This window comes from Aulostomus chinensis, chromosome 10, assembly GCF_037954235.1.
Source record: "Aulostomus chinensis isolate RoL2024-O1b breed Wild chromosome 10, RoL_Achi_v1.0, whole genome shotgun sequence".
NCBI classification, from domain to species: Eukaryota; Metazoa; Chordata; class Actinopteri; order Syngnathiformes; family Aulostomidae; genus Aulostomus; species Aulostomus chinensis.
In genome coordinates this window covers 28,714,604-28,733,464 of record NC_141329.1, presented here as the reverse complement: position 1 = coordinate 28,733,464, position 18,861 = coordinate 28,714,604, and the positions used below count along the sequence as shown (strand labels likewise).

At 49.9% G+C, this 18,861-nt stretch overlaps 2 protein-coding genes and 1 non-coding gene across 3 annotated transcripts; 1 reads left to right on the top strand and 2 right to left on the bottom strand.

Moving 5' to 3' along the window:
- Positions 1-192: 192 nt before the first annotated feature.
- On the bottom strand, positions 193-9,250 carry ppp1r14ab (protein phosphatase 1, regulatory (inhibitor) subunit 14Ab). The gene is made up of 4 exons (XM_086215297.1): positions 8,811-9,250; positions 3,446-3,526; positions 2,613-2,645; positions 193-2,284 (listed from the first exon to the last, which is right to left on the bottom strand). The coding sequence occupies exons 1-4, from the start codon at positions 9,012-9,014 to the stop codon at positions 2,147-2,149; spliced, it is 456 nt and encodes a 151-aa protein (XP_086071423.1). The 5' UTR covers positions 9,015-9,250; the 3' UTR covers positions 193-2,146.
- Positions 9,251-10,605: 1,355 nt separating this feature from the next.
- Positions 10,606-18,500, top strand: spint2 (serine peptidase inhibitor, Kunitz type, 2). The gene is made up of 11 exons (XM_086216934.1): positions 10,606-11,091; positions 12,425-12,595; positions 14,069-14,152; positions 14,235-14,288; positions 14,479-14,502; positions 15,208-15,369; positions 15,496-15,558; positions 15,797-15,964; positions 16,077-16,121; positions 16,204-16,312; positions 16,849-18,500. The coding sequence occupies exons 1-11, from the start codon at positions 10,632-10,634 to the stop codon at positions 16,922-16,924; spliced, it is 1,416 nt and encodes a 471-aa protein (XP_086073060.1). The 5' UTR covers positions 10,606-10,631; the 3' UTR covers positions 16,925-18,500.
- trnar-ucu (transfer RNA arginine (anticodon UCU)) lies at positions 12,879-12,968 on the bottom strand. The gene is given in 2 exon segments: positions 12,879-12,914; positions 12,932-12,968. It is a non-coding gene; the product is annotated as a tRNA-Arg (tRNA).
- Positions 18,501-18,861: the final 361 nt, after the last annotated feature.

Here is an 18,861-nt window from a genome sequence, read left to right as displayed (position 1 = left end):
TGAAGCCAGCTGGCGGTGGCGGACTCAAAGCTCCTCGCCGCCTCGGATCGGTTAGGAGACAAAATTGACCACAAATTATAATGAGGTTTTTTTGTATCTTCATTTGAAAGTATTTTGTTTCGATGGTACTTTAGTAAATGTTTTTGACTTTTCAGGGATTCCTCAACGAACCATTAGAGGGAGCTCACGTACCAACAGTGGGACTCGTACCACAGTTTGGGAAGCACTGGTCTGATGCTTGGGTTCAGGTCCAGGACGCTAGGGGTCATTTGTGATTGGCTCCTCTGGCTCCAGGGTTACCACCTCTGATCTGTGAGGGGATTTTCAAAGCTGGTTCTGACCCACATCAAGCTGGACTCCCGGCTCTCATCTGGTCCGGCTGCGGCTGCGCTGGAGTTCCTGCTGTCAGCAGATCTCCTTGAGTTTTGTTCTTTTTATTGACACTCAAGTTTGAGGACGTCTGCAGGACCAAAGTTTCCCTGAAGTTTTATTTAGAATCACAGTCAAACAACAGTCGTTCAACTCACAGCTACAAAGGTGACAGACTCAGGATCACAGCAATGACAGCAGGAGGCGTCGCGCGCGTGCGTGCGTGTGTGCGTGCGCGCGCGTGTGTGTGTGTGTGTGTGTGTGTGCGTGCGTGTGAGAAGAAAAGGTGTGGTTCTTTGACTCATGCCAAAAGCGTTCAAATATAAGCTGTGAACAACCCTGATGAAAACCGCTGTGTTCCTGTGATGAACAGGAAGTTATCTGTGATGGCGGCGGTGTGAAGGTCACTGATCTGATATCAGCTGTTTACTCTGCAAACACACTTCGTTTCACCTGAAACCAGAAACCGGAGTCGAGCGAGACTGAAATGTCTGAGCGACGATGTCAGGAAATCAACTCAAGACCAAAAACGACTTTGTCTTTTGGAATCGACCTCTGCACTGCGGCCCCACACTGGCCTGGCAGTCTGAGCGTGCTCAGTAGGTACTCATCCAGGAAGTTGCTCAGCAAAACGGTCGAGTCTGAAATCTGGTCTGAAAGCTCCACGGCTGCTTCACCTGATACAGATGCAAAAGCTGAACCAGAAAATAGTCTGAATGTCTCCAGCTGTAGGGGCGTAGCGCCCCCTAGTGCTCTGGAGGACAGCACGCGTATCTGCCGCCGCTCTCTCGCTCAGGACCTCAAACCTGTCTAGACGCCCTCAGAGGGGTGGAAGAGGTCAGACCTCTGCGCTGCTGCTGGATGTTTGCGTCAGAAAAATGCAAAAACTGAGCAACAGGGAAAAACAATCCACGGGTGAAAAGTTGGGCCATCAGACTGCTCCCAGCGGGTGCTCGTCAAATTCAAGGCGTCGTAACCCTTTCATAAGCTAACGTCAAGTAGCGTGCTAACTGGAGCTCGCGCCTGAGGGAGGCTGTTTGCTGCAGTGATGATCAAATAAAAGGAAGGCCAAGTGCAAGGGTGTCCTCGCCGTTCCAGCCACTCCTCATCAGCTCCGCCGCTGCGAATTCGTTACTACGCTGGATGTCAAATGGAAACTTGCATTTACGGGCAGTGAGAACATACTGCTACGTACTCTGAATCTCCTTTCATCATTTATTTGAAATGTTTTATAGTAGAACTGTTACTGTCACCAACACCAAGTACTTCGCCGGGTAAACGAAGTATCCTGCATCATAAATACCTGTTAGCTGTGTGGAACCAACGAAACTGCATGAAAAATCAGTCGTGATGCTTTGAAGTGGACCTCCTGACCGGGGTCGCCGCACTGGCGCTCTGCTGCCCCCGAATGGCCGAAACATAAACAAATTCATCTTTCAGGATGTTTGGTTTTGTCACTGCGGTGTCCCCATGCAGCTGGGAGGAGTTCACATGGAGCGTTTGTGTTGTGCTTCAAGGAGGAGGTGTCAGGTGACCACTAGGTGTCACTGCAGGGGTGGAGTCACAGCTCATGGTCAGATTAGATGCGTTTGTTTTGGAGTTTGGGTGCGGATGTCGAGACGGGTGGGGTCTGTCGCTGATGTGGGATGAACTCAGCGCAGTTTACATGAGGTGTGTTTGTTTTAAAGTCCTGCCCCTCCTCACACACAGGAGGGGTGTTTGTTGTGTTTGTGTGTGTTTGTTTGTATTTGTGTGCGCTGGAGGGACGTTAGCTGTCTCAGTGCAGCACCTCCCTGTCAGCTGATCCAGGGCGGGTGGGGTAGATGTGGAGCTGCGGCAGGTCGATGCCGTCGTTGTGGAGCTCCTCCTGCTTCTGTAAACCCTGAAGTTTCACAAGCAAATCACTGATGAAGACCTGCGGGGGGGGGGGGGGGGAGCAGGTCTGTTAGGTGGCGCCGCCTGCAGGATGTACGCCACATCACACAAACACGTTCTCCAGTTTCAGGTACAGAAACAACATAAGAACCAAATATCAGGTGTGTGTTTGTTTTTTCCCCTCTCAACTGCTGATTTAAAGCACTTTTTCAGCTTTGATTTGCCCAGGTCAGCTGGGCGGAGTCAGATGAGTGGCGTCAGACGGGCGGAGCTTCATCTTCATCCGAAGGAACGACCACTCATCGATTCTCTAAACTTTCACTCAGCTGGAAGAAAGAAGCGTCACAATGAATGGAGTCAGGTTTTACCTCCGTGTTGTTGTTGCAGCCACGAAGAATCTCCTGAAACATGAGAGGACAGAACCCACATGAGCACAGAACCCACATGAGCACAGAACCCACATGAGCACAGAACCCACAGGAGGACAGAACCAACATGAGGACAGACCCCACAGGAGGACAGAACCCACATGAGCACAGAACCCACATGAGCACAGAACCCACATGAGCACAGAACCAACATGAGGACAGACCCCACAGGAGGACAGAACCCACATGAGCACAGAACCCACATGAGCACAGAACCCACAGGAGGACAGAACCCACAGGAGCACAGAACCCACAGGAGGACAGAATCCACAGGAGGACAGAAACCACAGGAGGACAGAACCAACATGGGCACAGAACCCACAGGAGGACAGAACCAACATGAGGACAGAACCCACAGGAGCACAGAACCCACATGAGGACAGAACCCACAGGAGGATAGAACCAACATGAGCAAAGAACCCAAAGGAGGACAGAACCCACAGGAGGACAGAACCCACAGGAGGACTGAACCCACAGGAGGACAGAACCCACATGAGGACTGAACCCACATGAGGACAGAACCCACAGGAGGACAGAACCCACATGAGGACTGAACCCACATGAGGACAGAGCCCACAGGAGGACAGAACCAGGTGGGTTCAGACAACCTTGTAAAGGGGACTGGAGGGACAGACTCGTCTGACTGACTTGTGTCAAGCTGCTTTCCTCTCCGCGCTGAGGCGAGACCCTCAGGGGCCCCAAGCCTCAGTTTTAGAAACGTAGGTTAAGAAGCTGATGGTGATAAATGTACCGCCGGTCAGGTGTGCTCTCACCTGGAGTCTCCGGCGTCTCTCATCGTCCGTCTTCAGGTCCAGCAGGTCGTCGATATTGACCTCCTCTGGCATCTGGTCCTCCTGTCCAACAACAGACACACCTGTCAATCACCTGATCAATCATCTATCAATCATTCAGGCTGATCACCTTCGTTCAACTTTCACAGAAAAACATGGAGTCAAAACAAAAGCAAGCAGCTGATGAAGTTACGGGGAAACTGAAAAAAATACAAACAAGTGAGTGATGGTTGGTCACGTGATCAGGCTCATGGGACCTGCGTCACTCTGAGGTTCTGATTCTGAGAAAATGGACCTGTGATGTGTCTCCCTCTCACAAACACACACACACACACACACAAACACAGATGAGGTTTATTTGTTTTTCTTCATTACTGCTTCCTGTCTGCTGTCCATATATGGTAAATAACCTTCCTTGTGTGTGTGTGTGTGTGTGTGTGTGTGTGTGTGTGAGAACAATCCGATTAACTGAAGGAAACGATCCATCGATCACTGTGTGGGGCTCTTATGATGTCACAGCTTCTAATTAGCTGAGATCAACAAATCCAGAGTGAAGAAGCCTTGTTGTCTCAGACCGTCCAGGCTGATCCATGAGGGGCCGGCAAGACCAGGAAAGACTGAGGAATGACATATAAACGTTCTCCTGAGAGAACGTCTGGTTCCCTGGTCTCCAGGTCAGACAGCTGATGTCACTAGCAGCTGGAGATACCGGCAGGTTCAGTTCTACATCAGATCCACCAGTAAACACCAGACCGGTGGATGGTGGAGGTTCAGTTCTACATCAGATCCACCAGTAAACACCAGACTGATGGGTGTTGGAGGTTCAGGTCTACATCAGATCCACCAGTAAACACCAGACTGATGGGTGTTGGAGGTTCAGGTCTACATCAGATCCACCAGTAAACACCAGACCAGTGAGTGGTGGAGGTTCAGTTCTACATCAGATCCACCAGTAAACACCAGACCGGTGGATGGTGGAGGTTCAGGTCTACATCAGATCCACCAGTAAACACCAGACCGGTGGATGGTGGAGGTTCAGGTCTACATCAGATCCACCAGTAAACACCAGACCGGTGGATGGTGGAGGTTCAGTTCTACATCAGATCCACCAGTGAACACCAGACTGGCGGATGGAGGAGGTTCAGTTCTACATCAGATCCACCAGTAAACACCAGACCGGTGGATGGAGGAGGTTCAGTTCTACATCAGATCCACCAGTAAACACCAGACCGGTGGATGGAGGAGGTTCAGTTCTACATCAGATCCACCAGTGAACACCAGACTGGTGGATGTTGGAGGTTCAGTTCTACATCAGATCCACCAGTAAACACCAGACTGGTGGATGTTGGAGGTTCAGTTCTCCATTTTGCGAGTCGCTGTGATGTCCTCTGAAGTGATGGATGTGACGATGTGTGTTTTTCCTGTGGTGACATATGGGAACCCCTCCCCTGACACACACACACACACACACACACACACACACACACACACACACACACACACACACACACACACACACACACACACACACACACAGGATGTCTTCATCAATCAATCGCTCTCATAGCCAATAGCATCTGCCGTTTGTTGATCTGATCTCTCCCCCTCCTCCATGTTTGCTCTTTTCTTCACTCATCCATGTATTTTTGTAACACCGGTGTAACGAGAGCTCCTGAGTGAGGCTTCAGTCGATGATCAGCTCTCCTCTTCTTCCCAGTGCTTCTTCATGAGTTGCAGAGGAATTTTGTTTTTTCAAATATCAGCTGAGACCAGAGCAGAAATAAATGGCATCATCCTGACGAGTAATCAGATTACTTTATCACAGACATTACAGCTTCATATCCACACCCATTAAACGCCATCTCTCTCAGCAACGCTGCTCTCGGTTGCCTCTGACCTTTGACCTCCTCTCTGCTGGTTGATAGTGATGATGAGCTTGTCTGATGTCTGGCGTCACAGTGACTGACGTTACAGTCCAACCTGCCAATGCTACCATGGCGACAGTCAAACTCCAGTCAACGTCCGATGTTCAGGTGAGGCCTTTTCATACATGCCAGCTGACTAACTTGTCTGATCCTCGCGGGTCTTTAGACCACGATGGACCTCCTACCAACAATGCAGGCGGAACCTTTTTAATTCCAGGACAAATCGTTTGTGGATCGTTGAAGAGGGGCTAAGAGCAGCACGTTGTTTCGTGACCACTACTCCCCCTGGTGGCCGGAGGACTTCAGCTGCAGGACCTCTGTGTACCTGCAGTTTGTGTTTGTCCTCCAGGAGTGATGCCCAGTGGTCCTGACAAGTAATGGTAACATGAATGTGTGTGTGTGTAAAGACAGAGCTATGACAGGAAATGAACCAAACGGACAGATGTGATTATTTATTCATCAAAACACACACACACTCCCACAAACCCACACAATAATCCATTATAGATGAATGTAAGGGAGACACAATAATTTGTCCCCTGATAATAGTCGTCGTGTGTGTGTGTGTGTGTGTGTGTGTGTGTGTGTGTGTGTGTGTGTGTGTGTGTCTGACACACCACATGGCACACAGCACATCTGCTGTCTCTGAACAACCCTGGGTGGGGGGGGTTTGATGGTGGAATCAATTGTGTCCACTCGTTTCCTGAGAACCAAAGCAGAACCCGACAACCTCAGCAGTGTCTGCTGCCACCGTGGCCTTCAAACTCCTGTGACCTCTGACCTTTGGTCTCCTCCCCACTGACCCCCCCCCCCAGATGAAACCTGGTTTGAAACGCTTTCATGTTCACTGGGAATCAAGATTAAATCAAACTGAAATTTCAAATCCACAACCAGAGCTCCCAGTCAGTCGGCCCTCGTGTTCCTCAGGTTCAGGTGACAAAGCTTCTGTTGTGTTTGTGGGCGGGGCCTACAAAATAGTTTGTAGTTCATTTTGAAACAAACACATTCAAGCAGCTTAGCAGTCAGCTGTTGTTTGACACGTCATTAGAGACTCAAGGCTCCAGGTTTTAGGACCAGCACCCTCCCGACCCCGGATGAGAACCAGCCCCCCCACCCCCATCAAAACCAAAACCCTGCAGTTTCACTGTCTGACCCCCAATTGGATGGTTTCTTCTTCAGCTCAGGCTCCACCCCTCCACCTAGTTTGTTGTAATCCTGCTGACAAAAACAAATGTCCCTGATCACATGACCTCCTCCAGGGAGGTCTTCAAATCCAATCAGCATTTTACTGAAATAAAGAGAAAAAAGGGACAAACCTGAGAGCCCAGGAACAACTAGCCTAGCCACAACTAGCCTAGCCAACACTAGCCTAGCCAACACTAGCCTAGCCCGCTAGCATCCTGGACATCGGAACATGTGACGCTGTTGTTTCTTGTTTCCATGTCACATAAATGAAACAAACTCAGAAGCTCCTCCTTGTTTACTGAAGCAGCTGTTAAACATCTGTAATCTGATCCAGCTGATGAACACTGATGAGATTCAGTGGAAACCCCCCCACCCCACACACACACACACACACACATACCAACCTCCACACCCACACCCACACTTTGTTACCTTAAATGGAGTCTGCAGCATCCACAAGCCACCAAAGAGAGAATGTGTGTGTGTGCCTTGACTTTGTTTATGTATTAGCTGAGAATCCACCATCACACACTGGTGTGTTTACATGACTGAGCACACACACAGGTTTGTGCAGCTATCCTTGTTAGGACATTCATCGCACAGTCAAAACAAAACCTCAGAAATCATCAGCACCAGGACAGCACTCTCACACATACACACACACACACACACACACAAACACACACACACAAACACACACACACACACATACACACACTCACTCACACACATACACACACACACACACTCAAACACACACACACACACACAAACACACACACACACACATACACACACTCACTCACACACATACACACACACACACACTCAAACACACACAAACACACACATACTCACACACACTCACTCACACACACACACACACACATACACACACTCACTCACACACATACACACACATACACACACTCAAACACACACATACTCACACACATGCACACACACATTAAACCATTGAAGTGAGGACAGTTGTCAGGACGGTTCAGTTGTCACTTCTCACGACACCTTCAAAGGTGGTCTCTGATGTGGCTGGGACCAGGTCCTGGTCCGGGTCCTGGTCCAGGTCTTCTGTAGGTCCAGATCATGTCCTCACAAGGATGCACAAACCTATGAGTGGTCATCAATGCCGTGGCCTCAATGGCTCTAATGAAGACCTCAAATGTGTGTGTGTGTGTGTGTGTGTGTGCGTGTGTGCGTGTATATGAATCTCCTGATGAGATGAAAACGTTTCAGGTCTTCGTTAGAGCCATTGAGGCCACGGCACTGATGACCACTCATAGGTTTGTGCATCCTTGTGAGGACATGATCTGGGATCAGATCAGAGACCACCTTTGAAGGTATCGTGAGTCGTGACAACTGAACCGTCCTGACAAATGTCCTCACTTCAACGGTTTAATTCTCTGGCTGGTCCTTACATACACACACTCACACATACACACACACACACACACACACACACACACACACCCTGCAGCACTACTGTCAGCTCCACTTTCATCTCCAGATTAACCTCCATCTTCCTCTGACCGACCTTTAAATCACCATGGCAACCGACATCTCTGCTCCCTTTGAACCCAAACAACTGCTGAGCTGGGACCAGTTCTACCAGGACCGGGACCAGGACCCTCGTAACTTCCTATTTAAGTTTTGGTTGAACGATGAGTGGCACCCAGCCACATCGGTATTGTGTACCAGCTGTGACCCTCTGCTATGGTGTAACGGCGTCACCGGAACCCGTTCTGGACCGGTTCCTGGACCGACCCATTGTTCTTCAGCCTGACTTCTATCATTCTACCAAAGTTCTTCAAAATCCATCCCAAACTTCTACAAGTTCTTTGGCAGACAAACCGACACCCGTGATCACATGACCTGCATTTCTGTGGACGGCCAATGTCAATCATCGTTAAACAATGATAATAATTGATGACGTCAGTGGGCGCCTGTCCATCATTGACGTGTGGAGCCAGACTGTCATGTGACATTGAACCCTCAGTGACAGTTTTCTGGACATTATTACCAGGCATCATCCAGGCATTAAGATCGCAATCACGTGACCTTGATGGGAGGATGCTGCCCCCCCACCCCCACCCCCAACTTGAATGGAGGCACCTGGTCTAGACTACGCCCCTGCTTAGTCCCCCTCAGCATCCTGGAACTTCTACTGTCTCCCATCTCCTCCCCCAGCGGCAGCGGTTCTAGACCCTGACTGGACTCACCCGGTCCCGGTACAGCTCGTCCAGCCCGCCGTCGATCCACTTCTCCACGTCCAGCCGCCTCTGCAGTTCCTTGCGGTTGTATTTGACGGTGACGCGGGCCTGCCGCCGCTGCAGGCTGCTGTGACCCGGCTCCCGGCCACCGGCGCGGCTCGGGGACTGCTGACACACCCTGTTGACCCGGCGACCCACCCGGTTCGCTGCCATCAGACCTGTTCCGACTCCAGAGACGCGCGAGTGCAGACGGGATTGTGATGAGCTGAAGGACCCCTGAGTTCTTCCAGAGTCAGAACGAGCATGAAGAACGTTTAGGTGTTCCTGACTAAAGGTCGCGACCCGCGGCTGCTTCAGAGGAAAACAAGAACCAATTAAAATAATCAGAGTTAAAAAAAATCTTGCGGTCAGCACGAGCCGGTGGACCCTCGGCGAGGCGCGTGCGGTCTGACAGAAGCAGGGCAGGGTGGTACCACGCTGCTGCCGCTGCCGCCTTCACGGACGGTGGGAAATCCAGCCGACATAGGAACCTCCGAGTCTCGACTGTTGACAATTTGCAATCGCGTCATTAATCAATATGAAAGATACTTTCATGCGTAATAAAATAAAAATAATTTAAATATCAAATAGAATGAAATACGAGCATAAAATGACGAGATGAAATGAAATATTATCAATTTATGGCGGCCCGGTGGAGCAGTGGTCCTCCCTGTGGCCCCCCAGCAAGAAGGTTGTGGGTGGAGCAGCGGTCCTCACTGTGGCCCCCAGCAAGAAGGTTGAGGGTGGAGCCCCGGCTGCAGCACGGGGTCTTTCTGGGTGAGTCTCCATGTTCTCCCTGTTCCTGCTGGGTTCTCTCTGGTACTCCAGCTTCCTCCACAGTCCAAAGACATCAAGAGGGGACCAGGTTAATCCAGACTCTAGATTGACCGTAGGCGTGGCTGGGAGAGCCAATGGTTGTCTGTCTCTATGTGTTGGCCTCATATTTTCTTTACCAACAAGGAAAACCCTGCGTGCTTTAATGTGCTGAATTGTTCCCGTATCCGATCCTTACTGACTACAAATAAGAAACCTCAACTTTCTGATTTCTTCTTTATTAAAAGTCAAACTTCAACATTTGCTGTTTACGAGCGGACCTTGAATGCAGCACTAGAGCCTTCTGCTGGGTCCTAATGACCCCGGGTGCCTGGCGGGGCCTAAAGGAGCAGCAGCGCCACCTGCAGGTTCACCAGCCTCCTTCAATGAACCACAATGTTCCACAGCGAGGAGCGTGAAGGTTCCCCACATGGAGCGGGGAACCTTCCGTGTTGCTCAGAGGTGCGTGAGTGCTGATCTAAATTCATCATCATGACCTCTGGTTTAGAGGTCACTGCCCCACACTGTGACGTCATCACGAAGTTTGTGCACATGGAACCCAGAGAAATCAGAACCATAATGAAGTCTAATGAGGTTCCAGTTCCCTTGTGGTTCTGTAGATTTTTGCAGTTTTGCAAATCGATTATTTTTGCAGTAACTGATACTTTTGTAATTTAAGTTCAGTTTGAAAACCTTTAAAAACCTGAGGAAGCGTCTGGATCAGCACTGGAGTGCTCCAGGTTACTATCATAGCTTACGAGTACTAGTACCTGTATTTCTGGAGGGCAATACAAGTACATGTGTTGGAGAGCAGTGTCTTCGGTGTATTTATGTGATTTTATTTGTGACTGTGTGAACACCGTGGTCACGTGGGCGGGCCGCTGTGACTTCACCTGTCTCAGGTGCCACCCCCCCCCAACCCGCGACAACAAAAGCCTGCACCAGGAAGTGCGTGGCTATTCTTTCCTTGACGACTCAATGCTCAAGTTGGCGATGAGTCCGTTCCGCGTTCGATTCGGTGTGCTGATGGTCTGCCTCCTGGTCTGGAGCGGCACGGTTTGGACCTGTGACTGGGACCAGAGTGTTGATCACAACCAAGGCCTCGACCCGACCTCCCTGACCTCGGGGGCGAGACACCTCAGTCGGCACCAGGACGTGTCGGACCCGGAGGCCTGCCGGGCTCTGTGCTGCGAGGCCCCGTCCTGCGACCTGGCGCTGCTGGGCTTCCCGGCCGACCGGCGGGCCGAGTGCCTGCTGGTGGGCTGCTGGTCGCGGGGCCGGGACATGTGCCGCCTGCAGCGCAGCCAGCAGTTCCAGGTGGCCGGGAAGAAGGCGGAGAGGTCGGCGGGGGCCCAGCTGGACGACGGGCGGTTGCGAGTCGTCCCGATGATGGCGATACCCGCCGGGGGACCGCTGACCAACCGGAGGCCCGACACCGGTAGGACGAACCCAAGTATCGATCCGCTGTTCTGATCGATCTGTTTGATCAGCGAATCGAGCTCGTGCAGTTTTAATTGCGAAGAAAAACGATTAAAAGAATTTAAAAGAGTCAAACGAAACGTCGGACTCGTCACTCCGGGTTCAATCCGCAGTGTTTCGGTAAAAATTCTCTTAAACCTCCGGTGTTCCTGCCGTTGAGAACCACCGGAAACGACCGTGAGAAGGTTTTCAGACGCGGACTCACGTCCATCGATGAGGAGGAACAACTGATGACCCCACCTACCCCGGATACAGGTGACGTCATCACGCCACGGATTTCGGATTGAATCGTTTACTTTCTCAATGATCTCGGACGTTTCCTGGTGTGTGTGGGGGGGGTGAAGGTTCATCAGGAGGTGTGTTATTGTTGATGTCATTGACTTTGACGGATCAGGATTTCACCTGGATCCCTTCAGACCACAGTGGGCGGAGCTTCAACACCTGGATGGCAACACATGCTTTAATCTGAGGTTGACTCAGTTTGTCTTCTGGATGCAGTCCAGTCACGATCATTCGTCAAATCAGAGATTCTTCATCGTGGCGTTTCTCGGCTTCTCTCGTCTTGACATCTGAACGTTCTGGCCAGCAGCACCACAGTTGCAGCCGAAGGTCGTACATCCGCCAGCATCCTGGCGAGGACTGATTCCCTAGAAGTGACTCACTCATCAAGGAAGAAATGTCAAGTATTGGTGTGCCTTCCCACCTGCCAGGCCTCATGTCCTGGGCTCCAGCGCCACTCGTCTGTCAGGTGTTTCCGGTCGGACCGGTCTGTGGAGGCAGGAGCTCAACGCTGGTCCCAGAGGGAGTTTGGTCCTGAAGAAAAAAACAAAAGAGCGTCAGACTGAAATGAGATTTGTTGACGTCGTCCTTCCTGCTTCCTGTCCGTCCTCCTGACGTTCCTCACCCACACGAGTTCACCTGGGATCTGAACCAGGAAATCCTGACAGGCTCCCTCCGGTCCAGCACAAGGACAAGACGGATTTCATCTTTCACTCCATTTTAGGATTAGAGCCCTGACAGCATGGCTCCTCTCCTCCTCATGGTCACGCCATCGCCATCGTCTTCGTAGTTTTGTAGAGAAGAGAAACATTTAACCCTCAACTTCCACACTTTTTTTGTTAATTTTTCTCGTGGATTTGGAAAGGAAATCAGGAAAAGTTCAATGATTAAATATCGAGAGACGTTTTTACAAATCGGACTTTTAAAAGACGGTTGGAAAGAGGAGATTTCATGAAATCAAAATGTTGTCTTGGTACTTCGGTATCACGTGACTTGTTTTTTTCTCCTTTCAGTTCGCTGCCGCCTGCCGGTGAAGGTGGGGTCGTGCCGTGCCGCCTTCCCCAGGTTCTACTACGACGTGACCAATCAGACCTGCCGCAACTTCACCTACGGCGGCTGTGAGGCCAACACCAACAACTTTGTCACGCAGGAGGAGTGCAAGGCGGCGTGCGGTGGCGTGACAGGTGACACAAGTTCCCGTATATGCGAGTAAAAGCAACAACCAGGTCACTGATGGCCATGATTGACGGACGACCCCGGTGCTCCGTCTGACCTGAAGGAGGAAATGTTGCATTTGTGGGTCGATTTTCGTTGAAGCAGATGGAAGCTTCCAGTCGGTCGCTCAGAGGAACGAGCTGTAACCGCCTGAAACACCAGAGACAGTGAACGCAGCACGAAGCCGTGTCATATTTGTGAAGTTGCGCTTCAGTTCGACCTTTCCTCGGGCTCAATTTCCTCCACAAAAGTCGACTCTGGTGGGACTCGAACCCACAACCTTTGAATCACCACTCAGTGTTGACTAGAAGTCCAATGCGCTATCCATTGCGCCACAGAGCCTGTGTGTGTGTGTGTGTCTGTGTGTGTGTGTGTGTGTGTCTGTGTGTGTGTGTGTGTGTGTCTGTGTGTGTGTGTCTGTGTGTGTGTGTGTGTCTGTGTGTGTGTGTGTAAAAGCGGGGTCAAAGCAACAGTTTAAGGACTGAAACCCTTTTTAAAATGTTCTTGAAGCTTCATGTGATGAGAAGCAGCAGACCGAGACAACAAATATGTTGTTGTTATTGTTATTATTCAACTGTTGAATTGATTCACCCTCTGCACAGAAGGGGGCAGCACGTTAGCAAAGCCTGTTAGAAATCAGGGGCGTCTCGCTGCAGGGTTCTAGCTTCACCTGCGGTTTGTGGTCCAGCTGATGAGAAAAACATGAACGGCTTGAAATTTTGTCTGATGTTCTGGGGGGTTTTCAAAATGGCTGATGTGACCTTCCTGAGAAAATATGGCGAATGTAAAATCTGGATGGATTCATGGATGTTGCAATGTAAAATGAAAACAAATCAGTGGGAGAAACCGTCTTGTACGTCAAGTACTCGTAGAGTATCTAGTATTTCCAAAAAATACTACTTGGGTATTTCATAACTGTCCAAGTGTGACTTCCTGAGAAGCTGCCCGAAGCTCCGCCCCTACACCATGACTTGAATCAACAGGTGTGTGTGTGTGTGTGTGTGTGTGTGTCGTAGCGTGGTAGGAGCGGTGCGACCGGTTTCGTCGCTCTGCCTTAACATACCTGAGTTACACTGAACTCCACAAAATGTGATGAGTCATGGCGATGAGTGACCCTTTGTTTCCTCCCTGACACCATCACTCATCTGTTGGTCTCTTTGAAAAGAAGTGCAGGGTTCAGCTGAGGGGGTGGAGCCTGAAAGAAGTTGGTGTTTACTGGGCACAGTGGGTGATGCATGATGGGAAGGATCCAGGGCTTCGGGCGTTTGCCCCTGACCTCAGGAGGAAGTGATGTGTGTGGGACTGTTTTCTGCTGCGGATGAATCAAGTAAAAGTGTCACGCGTGAGAAGTCAGAACCTTCAAGGATTTGCTGTTCATGACCTCAGAGATCAGTCACGAACTGAAAGTGTTTAACTGAACCGTGTCGTCGTTCCGTGTTCAGGTCCGGTTCTTCCTGATGAGTCGACGCCGCCTCCGTCTGATCATCCTGCCAAAGCTCCTCGGATGGCCCCGCCCCTCACCACAGGTACACACTTCTGGCAGTAGTACTAGTAGTACTGTGTAGTTTGGATCACCCCCATTGACCCGGTTCCTCTGTGGTTCACCAGGTGCGGTTGAGTCTGAACTGACGGCCACCGAGTCTGCAGCTGCTCAGGAGAAAGGTAACATCAACAAACACTCAGTCTGGAAGGGTTTGAGTAGATGTAGACAGGTGACTGGTGGTAGGTGTGTGTGTGTGTGTGTGTGTGTGTGAGAGAGAGAGAGAGAGAGGGAGAGACAGAGGGAGAGAGAGCTCAGGTTTCCAGCGGAAGTAAAGCTGACAAGTGTGTGTCTTCTTCCTCTCTCCAACAGAAATGACTGCTGAGGAATATTCTGGTAGGTTCCCCCTTCGCCTCTGGTGTTCTTCAGGAGGCGTTCGCGTCTCCCCGTTCACCCGCAAGCTGAGAAGTCGTTTGTTTAACTGAGATCAGCTGTGACTCCGCCTCCCTGTGGCGTGCAGGAATGCAGTCAGGTCATCGCACACGTCAAAAACTGTAAACATTCTGTGTGAAAGGAAGTGTAGTGACACCTGGTGGTGAAGCTGCTGGTCACTGCCCCCCCCCCCCCACACACACACACACACACACAACCTGCTACAAATCAGAACTTTCTTCATTCACGTCAACCCTCCAAAGTACCAGCGGCACATACAAGTACAAATACTCATCAGAAGTCAGATACTCATTTGAAAACATTACATTTGTGCTAAAAACTGAACAACAGAGCTGACAGAGAGGAAGTGAAATGAGAAGAGAAAATAACCAACGATAAAAACTGATCCTGAGATTTCACCTTGAACTCCCTGGACGAGTCTCTGCAGCATCGTTCTCCCGCTGTGAAGCTGCGTGGGCGGAACAAGCCCACGTCACAGGCGGGATGGTGGCGCCGGCGCTGTGCCGATTCACCTGTTCAGAACCCATCAGGACTCGATCAGACCAGTTTCAGCTTGGACTTGATGGACAACAACAGTAAACGCTATCAGGGTCGATAACTCAGGAAGTATAAAGTGTAACCTGCATGTGTGTCCTGTCCACCAATCAGAGCTCTGTGAGGCGGAGCCACAGCCAGGTCCCTGCAGGGCTGCGTTCAAGCGCTGGTCCTACGACAGCAAGACGGGCAGCTGTCAGACGTTCATCTACGGCGGCTGCAGCGCGAACAGGAACAACTACGAGAGCGAGGAGATCTGCATGAACACGTGTACAGGTGAGTGACACACCTGCAGGCACCGGGGGTATGTACATACGTGTACCTGTGTTGTGTGTGTACATACATGTACCTGAGCTCCACGTGTGTTTTTACCTGTGTTTACCTGTGCCATCTCTCCATCAGTCACCGTCCTCCCCTCCTCTAAGAAAGTGTCCGCTGACATCGAGGACTATGGCAGCTACAGAGGTACTGTCTGTCTTGGTCTGTCTTGAACAGGGACTTCAGGTTTGCCCTAAGGGGGGCGCTAGAGTGTTGACCGTGGCATTAATGAGCTTTCAAGGGTTTGTCCTCTGGGGAACAAGGAAGAAGTCATGAATGCTTCAATTAGTAAACATACCTCATCTCCGACATGCGAACTTCCTGTTGGCCTACAAATTCGCCTCATCCCTAACATGACCACTTCCTGTTAATGTCTCTCCATCAGAGGTGTGTTTGGCGGCCCCTGAGTCAGGCCCCTGCCGCGCAGCCTTCTCCATGTTCTACTATGACCAGGACTCTGGCACCTGCCAGACATTCATCTATGGAGGTTGTCGTGGCAACCTGAACCGCCACAGCAGTATGGAGGATTGTCTGGCTCGCTGCAGTGGGGAAGGTATGGAGAACTTGAGTCTTCACATGTCTTGAGACCACCCCCCCCCCCACACACACACACACACGTCTCTGACCACTTCCACTGATGCGCCTCACCTGTTTCCATCCTGTAGGTTCCTTTGATGGTCGTGGGGAAGCTCGCAGCCGCTGGACTGCAGGTGTGTTTCCTGTCCGAACCCCCAGACGGCCCTGTCGGTCCTGACGTCAGAGCTGACCTTCATCTCTCTCTGTCTCCCGCAGCCCTCTTCCTCCTCGTCACCCTGACCGCCATCTCTGCTCTCCTGATTGCGGCGTTCATCATCGTGACACTCAGACGCCGTGGCCTGTCACACCGCCCCTCATCTGTCAGGTAAGGTGGTGTCCTGATGATGTCATTTCCTCTGTCACGTGAAGCTTCCTACGGCTGCACAGGTGTTTTGTAATGAGGCTGCACGCCAGGTGATGTAAGCAACCAAAGCGCTGACGGATCAAAGCTGACAAGGAGCTTTTGTTGTCTTCATGGGGTCGGGTTCTCAAGCTGTGGTTGGGGGACCCCTGGGGCTCAAACAAGGAATCATTTCACTTCGCTTTTAGTTGATCTGAAGAACAGGAGAGCTCCCACGGCGAAGTCGTCAGACACGCAGTTGTTGTTGTTTTTTTTATTTCCTCAAACGTGAGAACGTGATGAGGACGTCAGTTCCTTCTGTCAGGCAGTTACCAAAACTAAAACCTTTAACCTCTTAAATTCCATTTGAAGGACAGAAAATGTCTTTCATAAATCAGAGGAAACATGAAACTCTGATTGTTTGGGGTCATCTTCCTGTGAGGACCCCACGAATGCGAGCGGCGGTGAGTCACAAATGATGAGTCAGTGAATTTGTTCTGTTTGTGGTTTCTCTCCATCAGCGACAAGGAGGAGCTGCTCCCCGACCCGGAGGAGCAGGCGTCTCTGGAGTCCGTCCCCAACGTGGACAGGGCCTGAGGGGGCGGGGTCGTGTTGGTGAGCGCGTCACTCCGCCGGTGACTTAAACAGACAGGAGACCCGTCTGTCAATCAGCAGTTCCAGCAGAACAAAAAGGAAAATTAAGCAACCGCTTTTGTTCAGAAAAGTCTTCGGCTCTGAGAGAGCAGAGTTTCTCTTTCCTTTACTGTGCAGTTTTCAACATTTACAGGGAGGCGTTTGTTCGCTTTAACTTATTTTCAAACTCTTCCAGAGTGAAAGACACCGTATTTAAGTGAGTAACTTAACAAAATGGAGTCCAGACGTCAGGTTCACGTCCAGCTTTTTGGATTTGTCATTTCCGACTTTCATTCCTTGAGCCCTGAACGTCTCGTCAGAGGGCGACTCTCCACCTGGCCAACCACGCCAACAGCAACTTTAGACCGAGTAGAAGTTTGGAGGTTGAAACCTGGCAGGATTCTGCCGTGCAAGGGTTACAGCTTTGCTGTGTCAGCTCTTTGAAGCTGTTTCCCTTTGCTCTCAAGGGTTATTTTTACATTTGTGGGATCAAACCATGACGGCAAAGAAGAGAACGTTTGAAGTCTTGAATTCAGCTTTTGTTCATTAAAATCTTTAAAAAACAAACCTTCAGCTTATGGAGAAAATTCTACGTTTGTCTCCAAGTGAAATCAAGAAAATGAATTTCTAGCAAATCAAAAAAATCAATTTTAAATTTAAGAAAACTTTTATCATTTTAAAACCAGTTTTCCTACAGCGGACGAACGTTCAAACCAGAACTCCAAGTAACCACAGACGTCCAGTGACATCGACGCTGGGAAAGCCGGGTCGCTGACCCCCGAGCCGCCGACGTGCAGCTGATATTGTAAAAGTGACATGTTAAATATTTTTGACCTGCCCGGGGTTGAAACGACAAGGATCCTACATTTCCCACAATGCTCCTGAACAGCCCCCTCTGACTGAGCTTTGCCAGTAATACTGGTCAGCTGAATAATAAGAGTGTATCTCAGTGTGATGCCTTCAGTGAATCTGCGTAAACCTTCAGTCCAACAGTTGATTCCTAAGTCTTCTTTTTCCAGCGGGAGGTTTTCATCTTCCTCTGAATTTTTTATGTGAAAATGATTTTTTTCGTCATGAAAAATCCCTCCATTCTGTTGTTTTACTGTCTGAACTCTTATTATTGTTGCCTTCATGTGATGATGTGGGAATCTGGAGTTACTGATGTTCACACAGCGAATAATCACTTCCCAATCAATGACCTGCACCCGTAACCATGGTGACACCGATTCAGACTTCCTGAGAGTGAATGTTCCTGACTTCTTTACACACTTGAGCATCAGCAAGCCAAGACTGTGATATAACTTGGATTTTAACCTACAAACTTTAATTCTTTCATCAGAACTTTGTGCTGACAAAAGTGACACGATGAAAAACCGCAGACGTTATTTTATCAGTCGGTGCATGTCATGATTTATCAAACTTGATTCTGTTGATCGATTTGAAACTGTAATATCCGATTGTAAAATTTAATGTGATTTTTAAAAACATGAGGATTCTTTGGGGCCTTCAACTGTCTCTAATAAAATCTCAATAAAACTGGTGTGGTTTGTCAGTCTTCATTCACCCACCCTTAATCTATCTTTATCGGATAATTTACAATATTACAGGCACAGTTTGAACCAAACCATTTTCTCCTTTGTTAAAGGGTTTTATCAAGAAACATCAGCCTCTAAAATCCTTTCCAGGATCTTTTCTCACGTCCATTTGAGCCTCCTTTTATTTTGAAATATTCACATCTCTTGCACTTCCTGCAGGCGCGTGTCATGAACCCATTAGAAGAGTTCATTTTTTTCTCCTGCTACATATTCAGACTCATGCCCCTGTCGCCGGTCCAGAGCCACGCTCCGTCCATGGGTCCGTCCAGCTGGTCGTGTTTATCGGCCGCCATGAAAGGCGACCAG